Raw genomic sequence first — 17,460 nt, 5'->3', positions numbered from 1 at the left:
GGGAACGTCTGGAGAATTTTGGCATAGGCCTTACATGCAGCAAGTTCCAAGTACTATCCCTGTCATGTCCAATTGAAAGATCTTTTCCTGAGACCTCGAGCTGTTGCCAGTGATAGATGGATCACTCATCTCACTTGGTATGAGACAGCTTCATGTGTTTGCATGCTGAAACAAGATCCAAAGTTTTAGAAGGGACCAGGCAGACTCTGGTAGGGTTGAACTTTGTTTCCATGGGGTTGGAGCCAGACTTCTCATCAGCAGAGTTTCACTTATGGGACACTCTGTTGGAAGAATGATGGGGGAGGGAAGGTGACTTTTACGTCCCCCTCCAATATACTTCTGTATTAATTTTAATTAAAATAACAATTACAGTTTGAAAATATAAATCATATAACATTATCCAAACAAAAAATTACCCCCCCCGAGAAAATCTTATGGCCTATTGGGCAAAGCAGTTCAAAAATAAACAATTGTACTTGTATAACAATATAGTATTATAAAACTTTTACAGATTCCCCTCCCCCTTCCCACTGCAGCCCTCTGTGCCCCTGAGAATCTTCTCTGGAAAGTTGGGGCCCCCTCTAGATCAATATGGGAGGTGGTACTTGGTGGGGGAAAGGGGCAATTGTCAAATTGCATCTGCTACCTTCCTCCAGTGGAAACCTCCCTTGGATCTCTCTTCCTTTCACAGGAAGAAGTCCTGTCATTCACATAAGGGCAAGTTTGGATTCAACTCATGGTGTAGCATTAATTGGCCTTGGTCACCCTGATGAATGAGCTTTATTGGGAGAAGGACAGGAGGAGTGCTACGCTGTTATCCTTACTTGATCTCTCAGCAGCTTTTGATACCATTAAACGTGGTATCCTTCTGAGCCGACTTGGTGAGATGGGTAGCGGAGGCACTGTTTTACAGTGGTTCCGATCCTATCTCCAGGGTTGTTTTCAGGTGATTGTCTTTTGGCCCCCTGGCAGTTATGCTGTGTGGTGCTGCAGGGTACCATCTTGTCACAAATGCTGTTTAACATCTATATGAAGCCCTTGGGAGAGGTCATCATCAGGAGATTTGGGGTGAGGTGTCAGCAATAGCTGATGACACTAGTTTCTCTGTAACATCTGACTAGTGCCTGGACTCTGGTGGGCTGCATGAGGGCCAATAAACTGAATCAGAATCCTAGCAAGATGGAGATGCTGTGGGTTGGTGGTTCCCGAGTTCAGATAATTGGTCAATTACCTGCTTTGGATGGGGTCATACTCCCTCTGAAAGAGCAGGTTTGTAATCTGGGGGTGGTCCTGGATCCTTCTTTGTCACTAGAGGCCCAGGTGACCTCAGTGGCTAGGAGTGCCCTTTACAGCTTTGGCTTGTAAGACAGCTGCAACCGTTTCTGGATTGGGATAGCCTGAACACTGTTGTCCATGCACTGATATTACTGTAATCCACTCTATGTGGGCTGCCCTTGAGGTTTGTCCAGAAGCTGCAGCTGATGAAAAATGCGGTGGCATGACTGCTCACTGGGATGGGGTATCACCAACATGTTATCCCGCTGCTGAAAGAATTGCGCTGGCTGCCCATTAGCTGTTAGGCCAAGTTCAAGGTTCTGGTTTTGATGTACAAAGCCCTATGCAGCTTGGGACCAGGATACCTGAAAGATCGTCTACCCCTTATATACCCAGTTGATCACTGCGCTCTGCAGGTGAGGGCCTCCTGCAGATACCATCTTAACAGGAGATCTGTTCTGCACAACATAGGAAGCGGACCATTAGTGTTGTGGCACCAACCCTTTGGAATTCCCTCCCCTTAAATATTAGACAGGCTATCTCTGTCATCTTTTTGGCGCCTATTGAATACCTTCCTCTTTCAACAAGCCTTTTAAGGGAAAACTTTATCCCAGTCTGCGTCTGTTGAATTGCTTTTTAAAATATTTTTAAGCTGTTTAAAAATATACTTTTAAGATGTTTTGTTTTAATGTTTTTAAAGATGTTCTGTTTTAATATGTTTAAGTCTTTTGTTTTTAAGATGTTTTAGAGTGCTTTTAGTGTTTTTGTTTGCCACTCTGAGCTCCTTCTGGGAGGAAGGGTGGGATATCAATTTAAAATAAAATAAGTGATGTCTCTTCACATGGTTCCTTAACTGTTGTAAGGCCTTAAAGCCAATTCAGATTGCTAGTTGTTCTGGATCCTGTATGGGTTTGTGCTTACTTGGGTTCACTGCTTCATATTTTTTATATTATTTAAGCCATTCATTGAATTGTGGAGGCAACTGTGTGTATGTGCGCGTGTGTGCAGGAGGAAGACAGGCCTGTTCTTTGCAGGATGCACATTGCATTCTGGACGGGATGGGCAAATTTGCAGACATTAATACTTTGAGGCAGGGAATTCAATATGATTATTTGTATGTCCCTTCCCGTACTACAGATGATTGTATGACTATGTTTATTTTGTACATTGCTGGCTAGACACAAGATGCAACAGCACTGCATTTACTGGAATCCAGAAGTAGTGGCAAGAGGAAAACATACCATACATAAAAAGAAAAATAATAAATTAATATTGGCACACAAATAGTAATAGCTACATCCTGTAAATTGCTTTTAGGATGGCATCTTAATTTTTTTCAAATGTGGATTTATTTAAATCTACTTTATAGGTGACTCATGTATAATTATGTACCAATGATATGGTAAATGGGCTATATTAAGCTTCATTGTCCTGTGTTTCTCTTTAATTTTTATTCAAGAGTAGCCTTCAGTTTGGAACAGGGTGGAAGGTTAATTTCAATTCTGCTACTGATTTCCAGTGAGACCCTGTAATTTTCCTTGTTTTTGCTTTATAGCAATATATGGTTATCATTTTGGGTATGTTTATTACTTTTACTTGCAAATATTTTAATGTGCAGATAATCTAATGTTGCGGAGGGTTTATTGAAATTTTTTGAAGATCTTCTACGTACTTGATGCCAACTTGTTCTTTTCAAATAGTACCCTTCTCATAATTGTTGTTCCTTAACTTAAAATGTTTTCTTTAAGGTATCTAAAAAAGTTGCAGACTTGATACTTGAAAAACAGCCTTCATATGTCAAGGTAAGTTAGTGAACTACAGCGTGTGCTTGTTTATTTTTAATTGTAAGAACTTGTGTGATTTATCAAGTGCTGCAGCTAACAGTATAATTCAGTTTTAAATACCTTGCATTAGACATAATTGTGGTATGCTTTAGTGAATAGTCTTACAGTGCAATTCTCTACTTATCTACTCAAAAGTAAGTCCCATTGAGTTCGGTGGACATTACTATCAGGTAAGTTGGTGTAGGATTGCAGCCTTAACCAGTGGCACTTAAAAAAAAAAGAGAGAGAAGGAAGATGCTATATGGGTTCCTAGCAGCAGTGTGCTTAGATATCATTAATTAGTTTGTAATTGCCAAACACTTTTTGGATTAACATGCTCCATTTTGTCATTATGGCTACACAAAGAGTGGTGTGTGTGTGGTAGGGATGGAAAGAGCTGTCAATTTCAGTTCTCTCAGTTTCTAATTTTTCCAATCTTAAATTCAGTTTTCCACATTTCTGCAGCAATTTGATTTTTTTTAAAAAAAGATCTCATGAAAATTCCCCAGCATCTTAGTGCGGATTTCTCTTAACACATTTTTATAGGCAGTTTTGATTAATTACCCATTTTTGCAAGCCATTTCTTGACATACAGTGCACTTTTGTATGCTGTTCACTTATATATTCATTTTTATGCACACTTCCCCTAATATATGCATTTTTATAAATATTGTTTGGCTGGCAAACCGCATAGCAAAATGCAAGTCCATCACGTGGGTAGTAGTCTGTCATCTGAGTCCAAGGACAGGAAATGCTCTGAAGCTTGCAGCTTGAGGGGGCATCGCTGGCTTGCAGACCCCAGTTCATTTCCTGAACTGGTCCAAGGCAGACGCATCAGAACTACTCTCCACTTGAGTTCTTCCTAATCTTTTAAATTCCCTGATTTTTGCTCCCTTCTTTGTCCGGGGCGATGGGGCTGAAGATCCCTTCCCCCCCCCTTTGTTGTCCTTTCTTTTTTTATCCATTTTTTCTCTTTTTCATCCCTTTAATGTTTTTTAAAAGTTTTTGGCACGAACGGGCGCCATTTTGTCTGGCTCCGCTGAGGCCGCGTGGTCGGAAGCCAATTCTCGCCCATCCCTAGTGTGTGTGTGGGGAGGAAGGTAACTGGGGAAACAGAGCATATATATTAAAGATGAAATGTAATAAAAGGATGAAACTCTTCCTGAGATGTTTAGACTGTGAGTGGTACATTTAGATAGCAATCCCTACTTGTCAGTTCCCTTAAGCACCTGGCTGGCTGCTGTGGGAACCGAATGCTGGCCTAGATCGGCCTGATTCAGCAGGACTGTGTTCTCATGAACCTGATCAGGCTAGGAACTGGTTTTATCTAGGAGTATTTGAGCAAGCAAGCAAGCAAGCAAGAAAATGAAGTACTTTGTTCCCCCAAGGAACGCTTCCAACAGCTTCCTTTAAGGCCTGTAAAAATACAAGCACTGCTCACATCTTTGAACACCTCTGAAAGAGCATCATCCAAATAACGTCTAGCATGCCCCCACCTGTGGCAATGAGGGGAAAAAGGCTTTTGCCAGGGTAGCACCCCGGGCATAGGATGTCCTCCCCTGAGAGGACCACCTGGTGCCTGCTTGATATTCCTTTTGGTGCCAGACCTTTTAATTTTATTCTCTCTTTTGATGGCTCTTGGTCTTGTCAGTGTGAAGTTTTTAGATCTGCCTTTGCTCTGTTTGACATTGTTTTATCTCTCTCTCCCTTTAATGCTGTATTTTTATTCTGATTTGTGATAAGCCTTCCTGGTCTGGATGAAATGACAGGCTGAAGTTCAGGAAACGGGAAAATAAAATACTGGTGAAGTCCCCACAGCTGTCCAGGAGGAGGAGACATGGGAGTATGTGAGCCTGAGACTCACTAGGGCTCTTTCCTGCTTGTGCATGGCTTAGCATTACATGTGAATGCAGCCATTCTGTCTCCCCCAGGGAGCATGGGTGCAGTATACAGTTGGGTGACCAGATGGAAAGGATGGGTTCCTGTAGCCGGCTGGGTAGGAGAGGGAATTTTGGCAAGTGCAGATTGTCATGCAGCAATGAGAAACTGTACTTACTTGACATGTTCTCTTTCATATATTAATAAAGGTCCAGGAGGTCTACCTTCCTTTGCATCTTGTCACCCTAATGCATGATGTACCTTGTCTCTGTCTAGCTTGTTTATACCAAGGGGTGTTTTGCTAGCAAACTCCTTTTCTTTGCTACCTTTTGGAACTAATGAATGCTAAGCACTGACACATTGCAGGACCTGGTGAGGAAAAGGCCACATTTATTATTAAAAATAATGTGTGTGGTTGGCTTTCAATAATATCTTAATTTCTGCCATTTGTGAAACTGTAAGGTAGGCCTTAACCTCCAGTGATTTGCACTGTTAATTTTAAATTGTCCTGATTTCACAGTTGGGTAATTATTAACACATAAAACACACAAAGTATATACTTAATATTGGTAGTAGCATCTTAGTGACTTTAAAAACAGGGCTATGTCTTGATTTGTACCAAAGTACAGCTTTTAAACAACAACAACAACTGTCCTGCCAGTAAAAGGTCTTTCTGAAAGCCAAATCCCCATGTTTACCTGATTTGAGTCAAGTATCCAACTGTATTAAAATCATAGATTGCAGATCCTTACCAAACTTTTGTAGGAATCCTGTGGTTATGAAAATCACAGGCTGGAAGTTGAATGCTTAAATTGTCTAATCAACTTTCACTGTCAGTGAAAACTGAAAAGCTCCTTGTGAAAGTTTGTTCTTGTATAAAATCTTTCCTGGAGTCGTCATGTTTCATTTTTATATTTAAAGCTAGAGAGCCAGGGAATAATGAGCCAGATGTGCTGACTGGGGCTGATGGGAGTTGTAGTCCAAAACAACTAGGGGGCACCAGATTGAGGAATGCTGCTGTATTCAATGTGCAGAACTAGTTCTCTGGCTGTCTGAATTCTGATTCCAACCTCCAACAGCTCAGCATTCAGTAAAAGTTTTTAAACAAGGCTCTGTCTCAGGAAAGAAGACTAAGTTAATCCCCAAGGAGTAAATCCCCAGTTGAAAGCTAAGCCACCAGCCTCACTAAATCAATTACCTTTGTTCACTTTCCATTGTTTACTCCCCATCCCTGAAGGTAAAGTGACTGAGAGCAGGAATCTTAAGCCATCCCCCCTGAACTCATTGGCTGGCAGTAGCACCTGGGAGGAACTAGCCCTGCATATAAATTTAGAGCATCCTAGTGAGGGTGTCTCCATGAGCTGGAGGAAGCCCCCAGCTGATGAAGCATCAAGGCGACTTCAGCAGCAGCGCAATTTCAGCAACAGGACAAGGAGGCCAAGGCACCCCACTCTGCCTGTCTGTTCCTTGACTTAAACAAAACCCAAGCTTTCAATAAATTAACTCAACCTGCAAAGACAATTATGGAGGTGGGAATCCAGCAGAGGTGTGGGGGCTTTCCAGTGTTTTGCACTGTCTGTAACATGTACGACTATCTACCTATTGGACTGAAGCTGTGGGTGTGCCCTTGGTGCAGTGAGCTCCTGTGTCTCTGGAAACAGTTTGTTTCCTTGAGACCAAGGTGGCTGACCTGGAGAAGCTGACAGAGAGATTTGCGGATGAGGCCTTTGGTGACATTATAGCTATGTCCCACTCCCATAATGATATCTCTCCTACTAACATGGAGACTAGGGGCTTTGGGGAAGGAGAGTGTCTCTCTGAGGAGGAGGGAAACAATCCCTTAGACGGACTCATTTCTTGGAGGACGAGCAGATACATCTCTGGGGGGGGCAGAGAGATCCTCATAGTGGGTGATTTAGTCATCAGGAACATACATAGTGGGGTGTGTGATGGGTGTGTTGACCATGTGGTGATTAGCCTGCCTGGTATAAAGGTTGCGAATCTTGCACATCTATAGCTCGATAGATAGTGTTGGGGAAGAATCAGTGGTTGTGGTGTATATTGGCACCAGTGAGTTGAGAAAACGCAGACGTGAGGTCCTGGAAGCAAATTTAGGTTGCTAGGTAGGGTGCTGAAAGCCAGGACCTCCAAGGATGGCTTTAAAAGAGGATGAGACAAATTCATGGAGGATAAGGCATTCAGGGGCTACTAGCCATGATGGTAATGCTCTGCCGCCAAAGTTGGAGGCAGTATGCTTCCGAATAGCAGTTACTGGAAACCGCAGGAGATGAACGTGTTCTTGTGCTCAGGTCCTGCTTCCGGGCTTCCCATGGGCATCTGGTTGGCCAATGTGAGAACAGGATGCTGGACAAGATGAGCCATTGGCCTGATCCAGCAGGCCAAGTTTCAGCTTTGAGAGAGCCCCCAAACCAACTATATACCAACTTGCATTGATTGTCTTGGGGCTGTTTTGGAATTTGTCTCATCTTGTCCTGCTTCATCTCTTCCCCCCTGAAATGTGTACAAGATGTTCTAGTTATCCTTCTGAATATTTGACTACTCCTTTAAGCCATATTTCATGAGCTTACAGTGTTATTGATATATTTTTTGTGAAAGCAAATACTGCAAACATTTCTGTCATTTAGAGCCATCTAATATGATAAAAAAATAATTTCAAGCTGTGCAGTTCGGGATGTAATTTATTTTTAAAATGACAGATCTATAAATTGTAGAATTTTACTTTGCAGAGGTTGTAATCTCTTTAAGAATCTCAGTATGAGCCAAATGCTTTGTGTGTTTCTGGAACTGTACCATGAACCGTCTTAGTAAAATTGATGGATCCATAAATGGTCTTGTACCAAGTCATTATCCCAATACATTGTCCTTTGTTTATTGTTAGGTTTACATTTTTTTTAAAGAATGGACTGATGAAAATTACCTATAAGTTTTGTACAAGGACATCTCCTTTTAACCCAATAGTTTTGTATCCTTGGAGAAATAAATGGATGCTATTATATCTCTGCAGGAGCTTGAACGAGTTACCTCATTACAAACTAGCCTTCAGTTAGCTGCTGTTATTTGCACAAATGGAAGACGGTACAGTACACCCTTTAATGATGCTTGTATTGCTTTACAGAATAAAAAAGTGGCATTTAAAAATAGTTTTCTAGCTGCTTTGATTCTTAGCTGGAAGCTACTCTGACTTTTGCTGCCTCTTTTCTTTAGCTATATTTTTCAGGCTCAGACAAAAATAGGCAATTTAAAATTTCACCTGTGGTAAATTTCTTTCTTTCTTACTACATTTATTAGCCACATTTGTATGCTGCTCTTCCTCCAAGGAGCTAAGGGGGCACACACGGTTTTATCTTCACAGTAGCGCTATGGGGGAGAGAGAGAGAGAGACTGAGCCAAGAATTCTCAGTAAAATTTCTTTTCTGGGCAGGACTCTGAACCCACATTTCTTGTCTAAGTCTAATATCCTGTTTCAGTCTTTCCCAGTCTGTGATCTCCAGATGGTTTGGACTGTAGTGCTGATCATCCTGACTGCTGACCATGCTGGTGGAATGGAATTGGATTTTAAAACATCTGGAGGGCCACAGGTTGGCTAAGGCTGCTTTGTACATTACATCACACTGGCTCTAATGAGGATTTAAAAATCTTTACCCTGATCCAGCAATTTATCATGGGTTATTGGTTATGATGCACACCACTCTGCCCACAGAGACTGCCAGACCACAGATAATCTTCCTTAACCATGTTTTGTTGTGCTATCTGAATTGAGTGGTGGTTTTTCAACTCCAGGTGGTCTTGAATGATGCTGTGTATTTGGATCCAATCCAGTCTGGGTTCAGACCTGGATATGGGACAGAAACAGCCTTGGCCACCCTGGTGGATGAAATGTTGGAGAGTGGATTTAAAGGAGTGCTACCATATTAGTCCCCCCAGACCTCTCAGTGACTTTTTATACCATCCACCACGGTATCCTTCTGAGTTGCCTATTTGGCATAGGTTTAGAGGACAGTGTTGGGGGATTTTTGCTCCCGTGGCCGTTGCCTTTCAGGTTTCCACAGGGTTCCATATTGTCCCCCATGCTGTTTAATATCAGCATGAAACTGCTGGGACTCATCTGGAGGTTTGGTTTGCAGCATCATCAGTGTGATAACATTAAACTCTACCTCATTTTCCCATCTTTTCATCCAAGAGGCTGTTGGAGCTCTAAATCAAGACAGAGATGCTGTGGGCTGGGAGATTTCCTGCTCCAGAAGAAGGATTAGAACTAGTTCTTGATGGGGTGGCACTTCTCCTGAAATACATAATTTGGGAGTGCACTTGGTCTTGGTGTTTACTGGGAAAGTTCAGGGGGCATTGGTGGCTAGAGATGCATTCTGTCAGCTTAGGCTAGTACACAATCTATGGCTCGATCTGTAGAGCCTTGATCTAGCCACAGTGATCCATACCCTGGCCATGTCCAGGCTTGACTACTGTAACGTGCTCTAACATGCTGCCGTTAAACACTTTTTGGAAACAGTCTTTAAAGTTGGTTCAGAATGTGGTTGCCTTATCCCTGGTGGGGGCAAGGTGTTGGATTCTGTAACACTTTTTCTGTACCAGCTTCACTGGTTGCTGTTGTATTCCTGAACCCAAGTTAAAGTGTTGCTTTAGGCCCAAACTATTTTATGGACCACCCTTGCCATATCAGCCTGCTCATACATTGTGATCTGCAACATATATCCTCTTTCTGTGTCCATCTCCTAGATCAGTGAGGTTGGTGGTCATGAGGGAGAGGCCCTTCTTTGTGGTGGCCCCATTGCTGTGGAGTTCCCTGCCAGTGGATCTTGGGTGGTCTACCATCCTTCAAGCCTTTCAGATGCCCCTAGATACATGCCTCTTCCAACTAACTTATTTATGACTGAAATTTTACAGTCATGATTGTTTGTTATTGCTGTGGAAAGTATCCTAATTGGCTGGCTGACAATTTTTATTAGGTGTTCTCTCTCTCTCTCTCTCTGTGTGTGTGTGTGTGTGCGTGTGCGCGCGTGTGCGTGTGTGTGTGTGTGTGTGTGAATTTGATTATTTTTTTTGTATTGTTGGTATTTTGTAATTTTTAGTGTTAGCCTCCTTGGACAGGCATTGTTTTGAAAGCTGGTGTAGAAATATAATTAAATAAATATTTTGCAGAATATTGTTTTAATGGGATGTGACTCTGAAGAGATTCCTTTCCCTTTGGGGCAGATTATGTTTTATTTTAGTTTTGTATTAATTTCTTTATTTTTTATTTTATTTTATTCGATTTATTAATCGCCCATCTGGCTGGATTTACCAGCCACTCTGAGCGATGTACATAACAAAACATATAAAACAACAGAATATCAGAAAGCAAACAATAAAAACTGTAACAATAAATGATAATAACATAATAAACTCATAAAAACAACAGTATTAGATTAAAAATAAACAAATCAACAGATTTCAACATTATATTTTCATATTTCCACACTTCCATATATTCAAGTGTTAAGTTGGGCCTTCCATTTTTACTGTACTTTAAATCAATTACATATTTATTTATTAAATTACATATTTATTTATTAAATTCTAATATTTTCCTATTTGCCTTCACTGGATCATTCCAGGGAACGTGTTTCATATCATTATTAACTATCCATCAACTATTCCATATCCAGGAGTAAATTGTAGACATTATTGGGCCCCCATTCTGTTCTCTAATAAATCTAATAAAACCAAACCTCTGTGAAGTTTTCTCTCTTCCTTATGTTTCAAGCCATCTTTAATTTATCTGTTAGCTTTTCCAACAATGCTATATCCCATACCTTATGATACCAGTACTCTATACTAGGACCTACCAGATCGTTCCAAAATTGAGCTATGGTGAGTCATGCCACCAATAACAAAAAACTAATTAATTTCTTATTTTGTAATTCCAAATCTTCATTCAGGAACAGGTTCAATAACATCAATTGTGGGGACAGATTAATTTGCTGTCACACTATCTGTCCTATTTCATCTGCTACGGTTGCCCAGAACCTTTGTGCTTTCCAGCACTCCCACCACATAGCAAATAAGTTCCTATTTCCATACAACCCCTTCAACAGAGAGGCTGTATAGCTGGTTGCATAAGTGAAATCTTTCTGGGTGTCATATACCACCTATGTACCAATTTTAGTGAAAGCTGCTCTCTATGTTTAGAAGATACTGAAGTAAATGGTGGTTTGTTCTCTGTAGTCACCCAGTTCTCGTTCCCATCACATTTTTAAATCTAAGGTGTCTCCATTTGTCTTATCTATTAATATCTTGTATATGTTAGATATCACCCCCTTAGAACACTCAGAATAGTTCATCACCAGTTTTTCAAACCTAGAGGATCTGTGTGTTCCACTTTCTTTTACAATCGGATTGTTTAAGACATCTTTCAGCTGCTTCCATAACAACCATGGAAGTGGGGTCGGCAGATTATTTTTTATCATTCTTTTATTCTGGATTGTTTGTTAGTACTGAGATCTAATGCAGCATTGTCAATCTTATTTACAAGGCTCATTGTATTCTGTGATAGTTGGCCTTTCATTTTGGGAAATTCTTGATTTCTGCAGACACCTGAGTACAGCAAAGGAGGGATTTACTCAAGCCAGCTTGGGTCTTCTTGCAAACCAACGAAAGCGCCAGTTGCTGATGGGGCTGCTAAAATCTCTGAGAACAATAAAAACCCTGGTATGAGCAGAATCTTATGTTTTTTAACTATCAAAATTGTTTCTTAGTTTTAGTGCAATGTGCGGTGACCTCTCTCTCTTTCTCTTTTAAAATCCAGCAACAAACTGATGTACGCTTAAGTGAAATGTTGGAGGTAAGAATACAATCAAGCTAGAATTTAATTGTAGTTGCAAGGAATGTTTCTTTGTTCTGAAGCATTCTAAATGTGTTGGAGGCTGAAAACTGCCATTTTGGCCCATCTGTTGGCTATGGCTCCCTTTGAAGAGGGAGGCAAGGCCTTGGTTGCTCTTGATCTTTCCTGTATCACTGTTGTCTGTGGTAACAGTTGTGTCTACTCTAAGAAGAACCAGCCTCAGATTAGCCTCACATTAGAGGGAGGTGAAATGATGATACCATTGGTGCCCATTCTTCCAATTTCTTGAGCTACAAGAAATTGAGTGGACTTGCCTAGAGGGACTCAGACAGGTGTTTCTGGTGGTTGATTCAAAGTAACCAATCTGTGAATTCTGTTCTCCACATAGTCTCTCAGGGGGACGGACACACACACACACACACACACACACACACACCACACACCACACACACACAGAGTTTCTAGGTCAGGAGGAGAGAGGGCCACAATTATTGCACAAAAGGGACATTTTAATTTGGCAGAACTTCCCTTTCTTTGATCATATTTGCACCAGACATCTATTCCACTATTATGCTACTTTAAACAGTCATGGCTTCCCCCAAAGAATCCTGGGAGGTATGAAGGGTGTTGAGAGTTGTTAGGAGATCCCTATTTCCCTCATAGAATTACATTTCCCAGAGTTCTCTGGGGAGAGGGGCTGACTGTTAAACCACTCTGGCAGTTGTAGCTCTGTGAGAAGAATAGGGGTCTCCTAACAACTCTTAAGCATCTTTCCCAAACTACATTTCCCAGGATTCTTTGGGGGAAGCCATGGCTGTTTAAAGTGGAATAATAGCTGTGTGAATGTGGACTATATAAAACTTAAAACAGGAATGGGAAACCTCCAGGCCTTTCTGTCTCGTCCTTGGGATTCTCCCCTAGCCACACCTTCTCAGACCATACTTCTTGTTGGTGCTGCTCCACACCCTCCTCCAGTCCTTTTGCCTGGCTGCAACACATCCTTGAACTTTAATAAGGCCTCAGGCTTGCCTGGATGTAGAGACGTTTGTGTAGAAAACTCTGGCTTCTTACAGCTGGATTGTAACCATACTCTACCAAGATATGAGCCACATCTGTTGCCTCACCCACCATTCGCAACCCTGGGAGGTTACCCATGAGGGAATGCAGCCCTTGAGATGAAAAATATCTCTCACCCCTGACGTAAATGTACAGCAGCCTCATGGGATGTGGATCTGGCTCACCTGTGGCCAGATCTGATCCTTCATGCTTCACTCAGCACCATCAACATATTAGCAGCAGCTAAACACTGTTCTTCAACCTTGGGTCCCCTGATGCTGTTGGACTACAACCCCCACCATCCTTGACCATTGGCTAAGTTGGCTGGGGTTGATGGGAGCTGTAGTCCAACAACATCTGAGGACCCAAGGTGGAAGAATAGTGAACCAGCAAACCCTTTTATTGCTGTGTTTTGAGGACAGGAAACACCAAATGCCATAGCCCTGAGCTGAGGAGCTAGCCTTATCTCCAGATGTGCAGTGCAGGTTTTGAGTTATTAAATTTATTTTAATCCCCCCCCGCCCAAATATCAGTGCTGTTGTTTTCCTAGTATATGTTTCATTTCCCACAGGAGGAGGATTATCCCGGGGCTATACAACTGTGTCTGGAATGCCAGAAAGCAGCTAGCACTTTCAAACACTACAGTTGCATCAGGTAACGCAGCAGGCTTTCTCCAGAGCTAATTTCTGTCCCTCATTCATGCGGGGACAATGAAGGAACATGCAATGCTTAAGACAGGGGTTTCCAAACTCTGGTCTGTGGACCACCAGTTGTCCGCGAGTGTCATTCAGGTGACCTGGGCATGTGTTTATTAAACATTCATATTGATTTTAATTGTCTTTTTATTCTTTTTATTGTATTTCATTGTATTACAATGTGAATTCTAAGGAATGCAGATTGCAATACAATAATATACAATATGAGAAATAAAAGAAGCAATAAAAAGGCAATTAAAATCATACGGCATCTAGCACAGCAGATTACAGTAGGTATAGCAGGCCCCAAATCATTAAGTGGTTAGCAATTTTCAAGTGGTCCATGGTGGGAAAAAACGTTCAGGGATCCACTGCTTTCAGGAATTTCTAGCTAATTTGAATTTACTGTGCCCCACCGCGGGAGATTAATTTTCTAGTTAGAAAAGACAAATTATTATCATTATTATTATTATTATTATTATTGGTTAAAGGCTTGTAAAGTGCAGTTCACTTTTTATATAATCTCCTGACTTGCACATAGTAGCTGCTAATATTGAAAGCACCACATGGCTGAATAGTATACAAGGTAGTGCTTCCTTTTTAACATAAACTGATTGTCTGCTACTGAAGACTAAAAAGTGGTGGTGTATATAGGATTGTGTTGCTCGGTATGCGTTTTGGTCAGAGCACTGTGTAAGTACTTGGCGTAAAACACCTGGCCACAAGAGAGATTGACTTCACTCTGGTGCGAATAAGGAACTCTACACGTGTGGAGGCTGCTCACTTTTCCTAAATATGGGATCGTTCCAGAAGCACATGCAGGATATGAATTGGGTGCACGCAGCACACTTAAGAAGGAAAGCTCCTGGGTGTGCAGGTTTGTTATTTTTGTAGTTCAGCAAAGCTTTGGATTGTAACCAGAATGCTTCAGGAGATGCTGGATCATGAATGCTGTAGGTGGACAAGGTGCAGAAAAGGGATGTGATCACGATGGAACACAGAGAGCTGCTTTATACTGAGTCAGACCATTGGTCCATCTAGCTCAGTATTGTCCACGCTGACTGGCAGCGGCTCTCCAGAGTTTCAGGCAGGGAATAGCTCCCAGCCCCTACCTGGAGATGCTGGGGATTGAGCCAGGAACCTTCTGCCTCCAAGGCAGGAGCTCTACGGCAGATGCTCTTGTGCAGATGCTCTACACAAGAAACTGACTATCATGCAGGGTGATCAGAATATGGCTTTTAATAGGAAGGTCAGCAGTCTGTCCAAAATCCTGAGAATCTTTGCTTTGCTGTAGACAAAAAAGAGAGACAAAAAAGTTTATAGCTCTTAACACTTGTATAGAAGAATCAGAAAGCCTGTTAGTGACAATATGTTAAATGTGCAATTGCATTTGTGTTCTGCTTAAATTCGTTTTTTGAATATCACTCACAGGATTCCCTGACTGGACTGTTGGGTGGGGGACATTGACCTTTTCCCTTCTTCATCATTTTGCTGGAAAAAAGTGCCGCCTACAGAAGTGGCTGTTTGCCTCTGAAGGAGAAGCTATTTTTTATGCTCATAGCAGCTTCTGTCTTAGAGGAAATAATATATTTGGGGGTTGGGGTTTTCATTGGGAAAACAGTGTGAGGAGGAATGGACTGGTTCCCTCCCCCTTGTGGTGAGCCCAGTCTAAATCTGTGGCTGCTATTTTTTATGCAAATTTAAAAATGTGCAAATGCAATAATTCATCTAACATAGTTGAAATATTGCAGTTTTAGGTTCTACTGAATGTAGGAAGTTTTTTAAAAATCAGTTTTAGTGTAACATGTTGAATTGATTGTATTTTAATGATGTATTAAATTTGACTGTGTTTTAATGATGCCTGGGCTCCCAACTGGGAAGAAGAACTTTGTAGACATAAAATTTTATAATAATAAATAATATCATCTACTTTGGCTTTTAATCGAGTTTTCAGTGGGAAAGGAGGGTGAGTTCTTTGCAGATTGCTGCTCCCACTTTCTCTTCAAGGTCCCTTGCACCAAACTTTTAAATAAGTTGCTTAATTTGCTTGTTTATGTTTTGTAGAAAAAGCAGCTGCAGGGCACCAATCTGGAATGTGCTGTTGGTTTGATTGGTTCCCCTATGCAGATTTACTGCTGAAAATTCTTTTAACCTGGCACTATTTCCACCTGAAGGTGCGGTTTGCAGTAAACTACATGGGGGTGGGGGGAGCAAAAAGCAAGCAGGAGGAAGTGCATTCAACATTGGGGCCACATGGATGCTCCCCCCCCCAAAAAAGTTGGCAGGTTAAGCATGCTTGTTTGAATGCGTGACCAGTGTCACATTTAGTCAGGCCCTCTCTCTCTGAATCACATTTATTTATCTCTCACAAAGTCTGTGGCCCCTGATCTCTCCCCTCCATCTCCATTGCAGATTTTTAAAAAATATATTGATTTTTTCCTCAGTTAAACAATAAATAAACGGCAACTATAACAGATCTGCAAGTAGTATGGACAAATTATATCAGGCCCAGCACATAAACAGCCTCCTTTTTATGACAATTTACAAATGCAAAGAAAGGGAGCCATACAAAATGTAATGTGTTGAATTTCACCCTGGGCTGTGGCTCATGGTAAAATTTCTAATCCTCTGAACCGCATCTTTTGCACGATGCATTCTGTTGCACAGCTGTAATCGAGACTGATACTGAAAATATGGTCACTTTGCAGAGTTTATTCCAGCAGCGGACAGACTTCAGTGCCTAATTCCAGACGATTCAGCCTCCTCTGCTAGAGTTAGCAATTTGTCTAAGCTCTGAGTGGCTGTTTCTCATTCACAGCCCGTTTTCTTTTAAGTTGTAATAATTACAGTGTTTGAAATGGAATAGGGTGGCATCCTTCATTTCAGGTGGACATAACTGAGTCTTGCCTAGACATCCCACTGGCTTTTCAGTTCTTTTTAAAGACCATCGCACTGTCCCCCCCTTTTAAAAAGAATTCTACTGCAGTCACACAAGAATAGTGACCTACCTCCACAATCTGATTCAAAGATTGAACGGAACGCTGCTTGCACAACAGGGCTTATAGACTTCCTCCTTCCCACCTAACACACCAGTCTCCCTGCACCTGTCCTGAGGGTTGACAGACCATCTGAAATAGACCAATGGGCAGCTTCCTGTTCTATCTAGTTTAGTATTGTGTACTCTGACTGGCAGCAACTCTCCAGGGTTTCAGATGGGACATTCCCAGCCCTACCTGGAGGCACCTCAGGCACAGGGAGCTGCAGTAGAATGGAGAAATTTGGTGGGGATGCCTTGTGTAAGCAAAAGTGCTTTTCTGCCCACGCCAGACATCTGTGGATCCAAACCTATATATCTAAAAACATTTTTTTTCTTTTGGCTTTATCACTTTACTGGTAACTAAACATTATGACTAGGGTCATTCTCATAGTAAGAGGATTTCTTTTAAAGTTTTAAAAATAATCAGGACTTAATGCATAACAAGAACAGAGCAAAATCAAAACGGACAGACCAAAATAAATAAAATGTCAAGATTTTCACGTTTTACAATATTGATTTTGGTACCTGCTAAAAACTTTTTTGTCTTCTAGCAAGCCTACCTAGGCATCTGAATTTAGTAGGTATGAGTGTTTGAAAGTTACTGATTCTATGTTCTGTTTTAATTTTTATTATTTAATTTCATTTTAATGGTTTTTTTATTGGGGTATTAAATGAATATTTTACACAGCCTTGTAAACCGCTTAGAGGTCTTTTGTTCCAGTAAGCGGTATGTAATTTTTGTTAAATAAAATGTTTTATAAATGTTTATAAATTTTAAACATTTTAAAACTCTTGAAGTGGTGTACAACATAAAACCAATAAACAGTATCATTAAAA

The 17,460-nt window shown here is 41.2% G+C and overlaps 1 protein-coding gene across 2 annotated transcripts in view; it reads left to right on the top strand.

Moving 5' to 3' along the window:
* VPS50 (VPS50 subunit of EARP/GARPII complex) overlaps nucleotides 1-17,460 on the top strand; it is a 137,384-nt gene that overhangs the window by 24,521 nt on the left and 95,403 nt on the right. For both annotated transcript variants that reach the window (XM_061586630.1, XM_061586629.1), the window contains exons 5-9: nucleotides 3,024-3,077; nucleotides 8,002-8,072; nucleotides 11,585-11,702; nucleotides 11,800-11,835; nucleotides 13,463-13,545. In XM_061586630.1, the coding sequence (XP_061442614.1) occupies nucleotides 3,024-3,077; nucleotides 8,002-8,072; nucleotides 11,585-11,702; nucleotides 11,800-11,835; nucleotides 13,463-13,545 (362 nt within the window). The remainder of the gene's footprint in view (nucleotides 1-3,023; nucleotides 3,078-8,001; nucleotides 8,073-11,584; nucleotides 11,703-11,799; nucleotides 11,836-13,462; nucleotides 13,546-17,460) is intronic.

This window comes from Rhineura floridana, chromosome 10, assembly GCF_030035675.1.
Source record: "Rhineura floridana isolate rRhiFlo1 chromosome 10, rRhiFlo1.hap2, whole genome shotgun sequence".
Lineage (NCBI taxonomy): Eukaryota > Metazoa > Chordata > Lepidosauria > Squamata > Rhineuridae > Rhineura > Rhineura floridana.
This window is presented reverse-complemented; position numbering and strand designations above follow the sequence as displayed.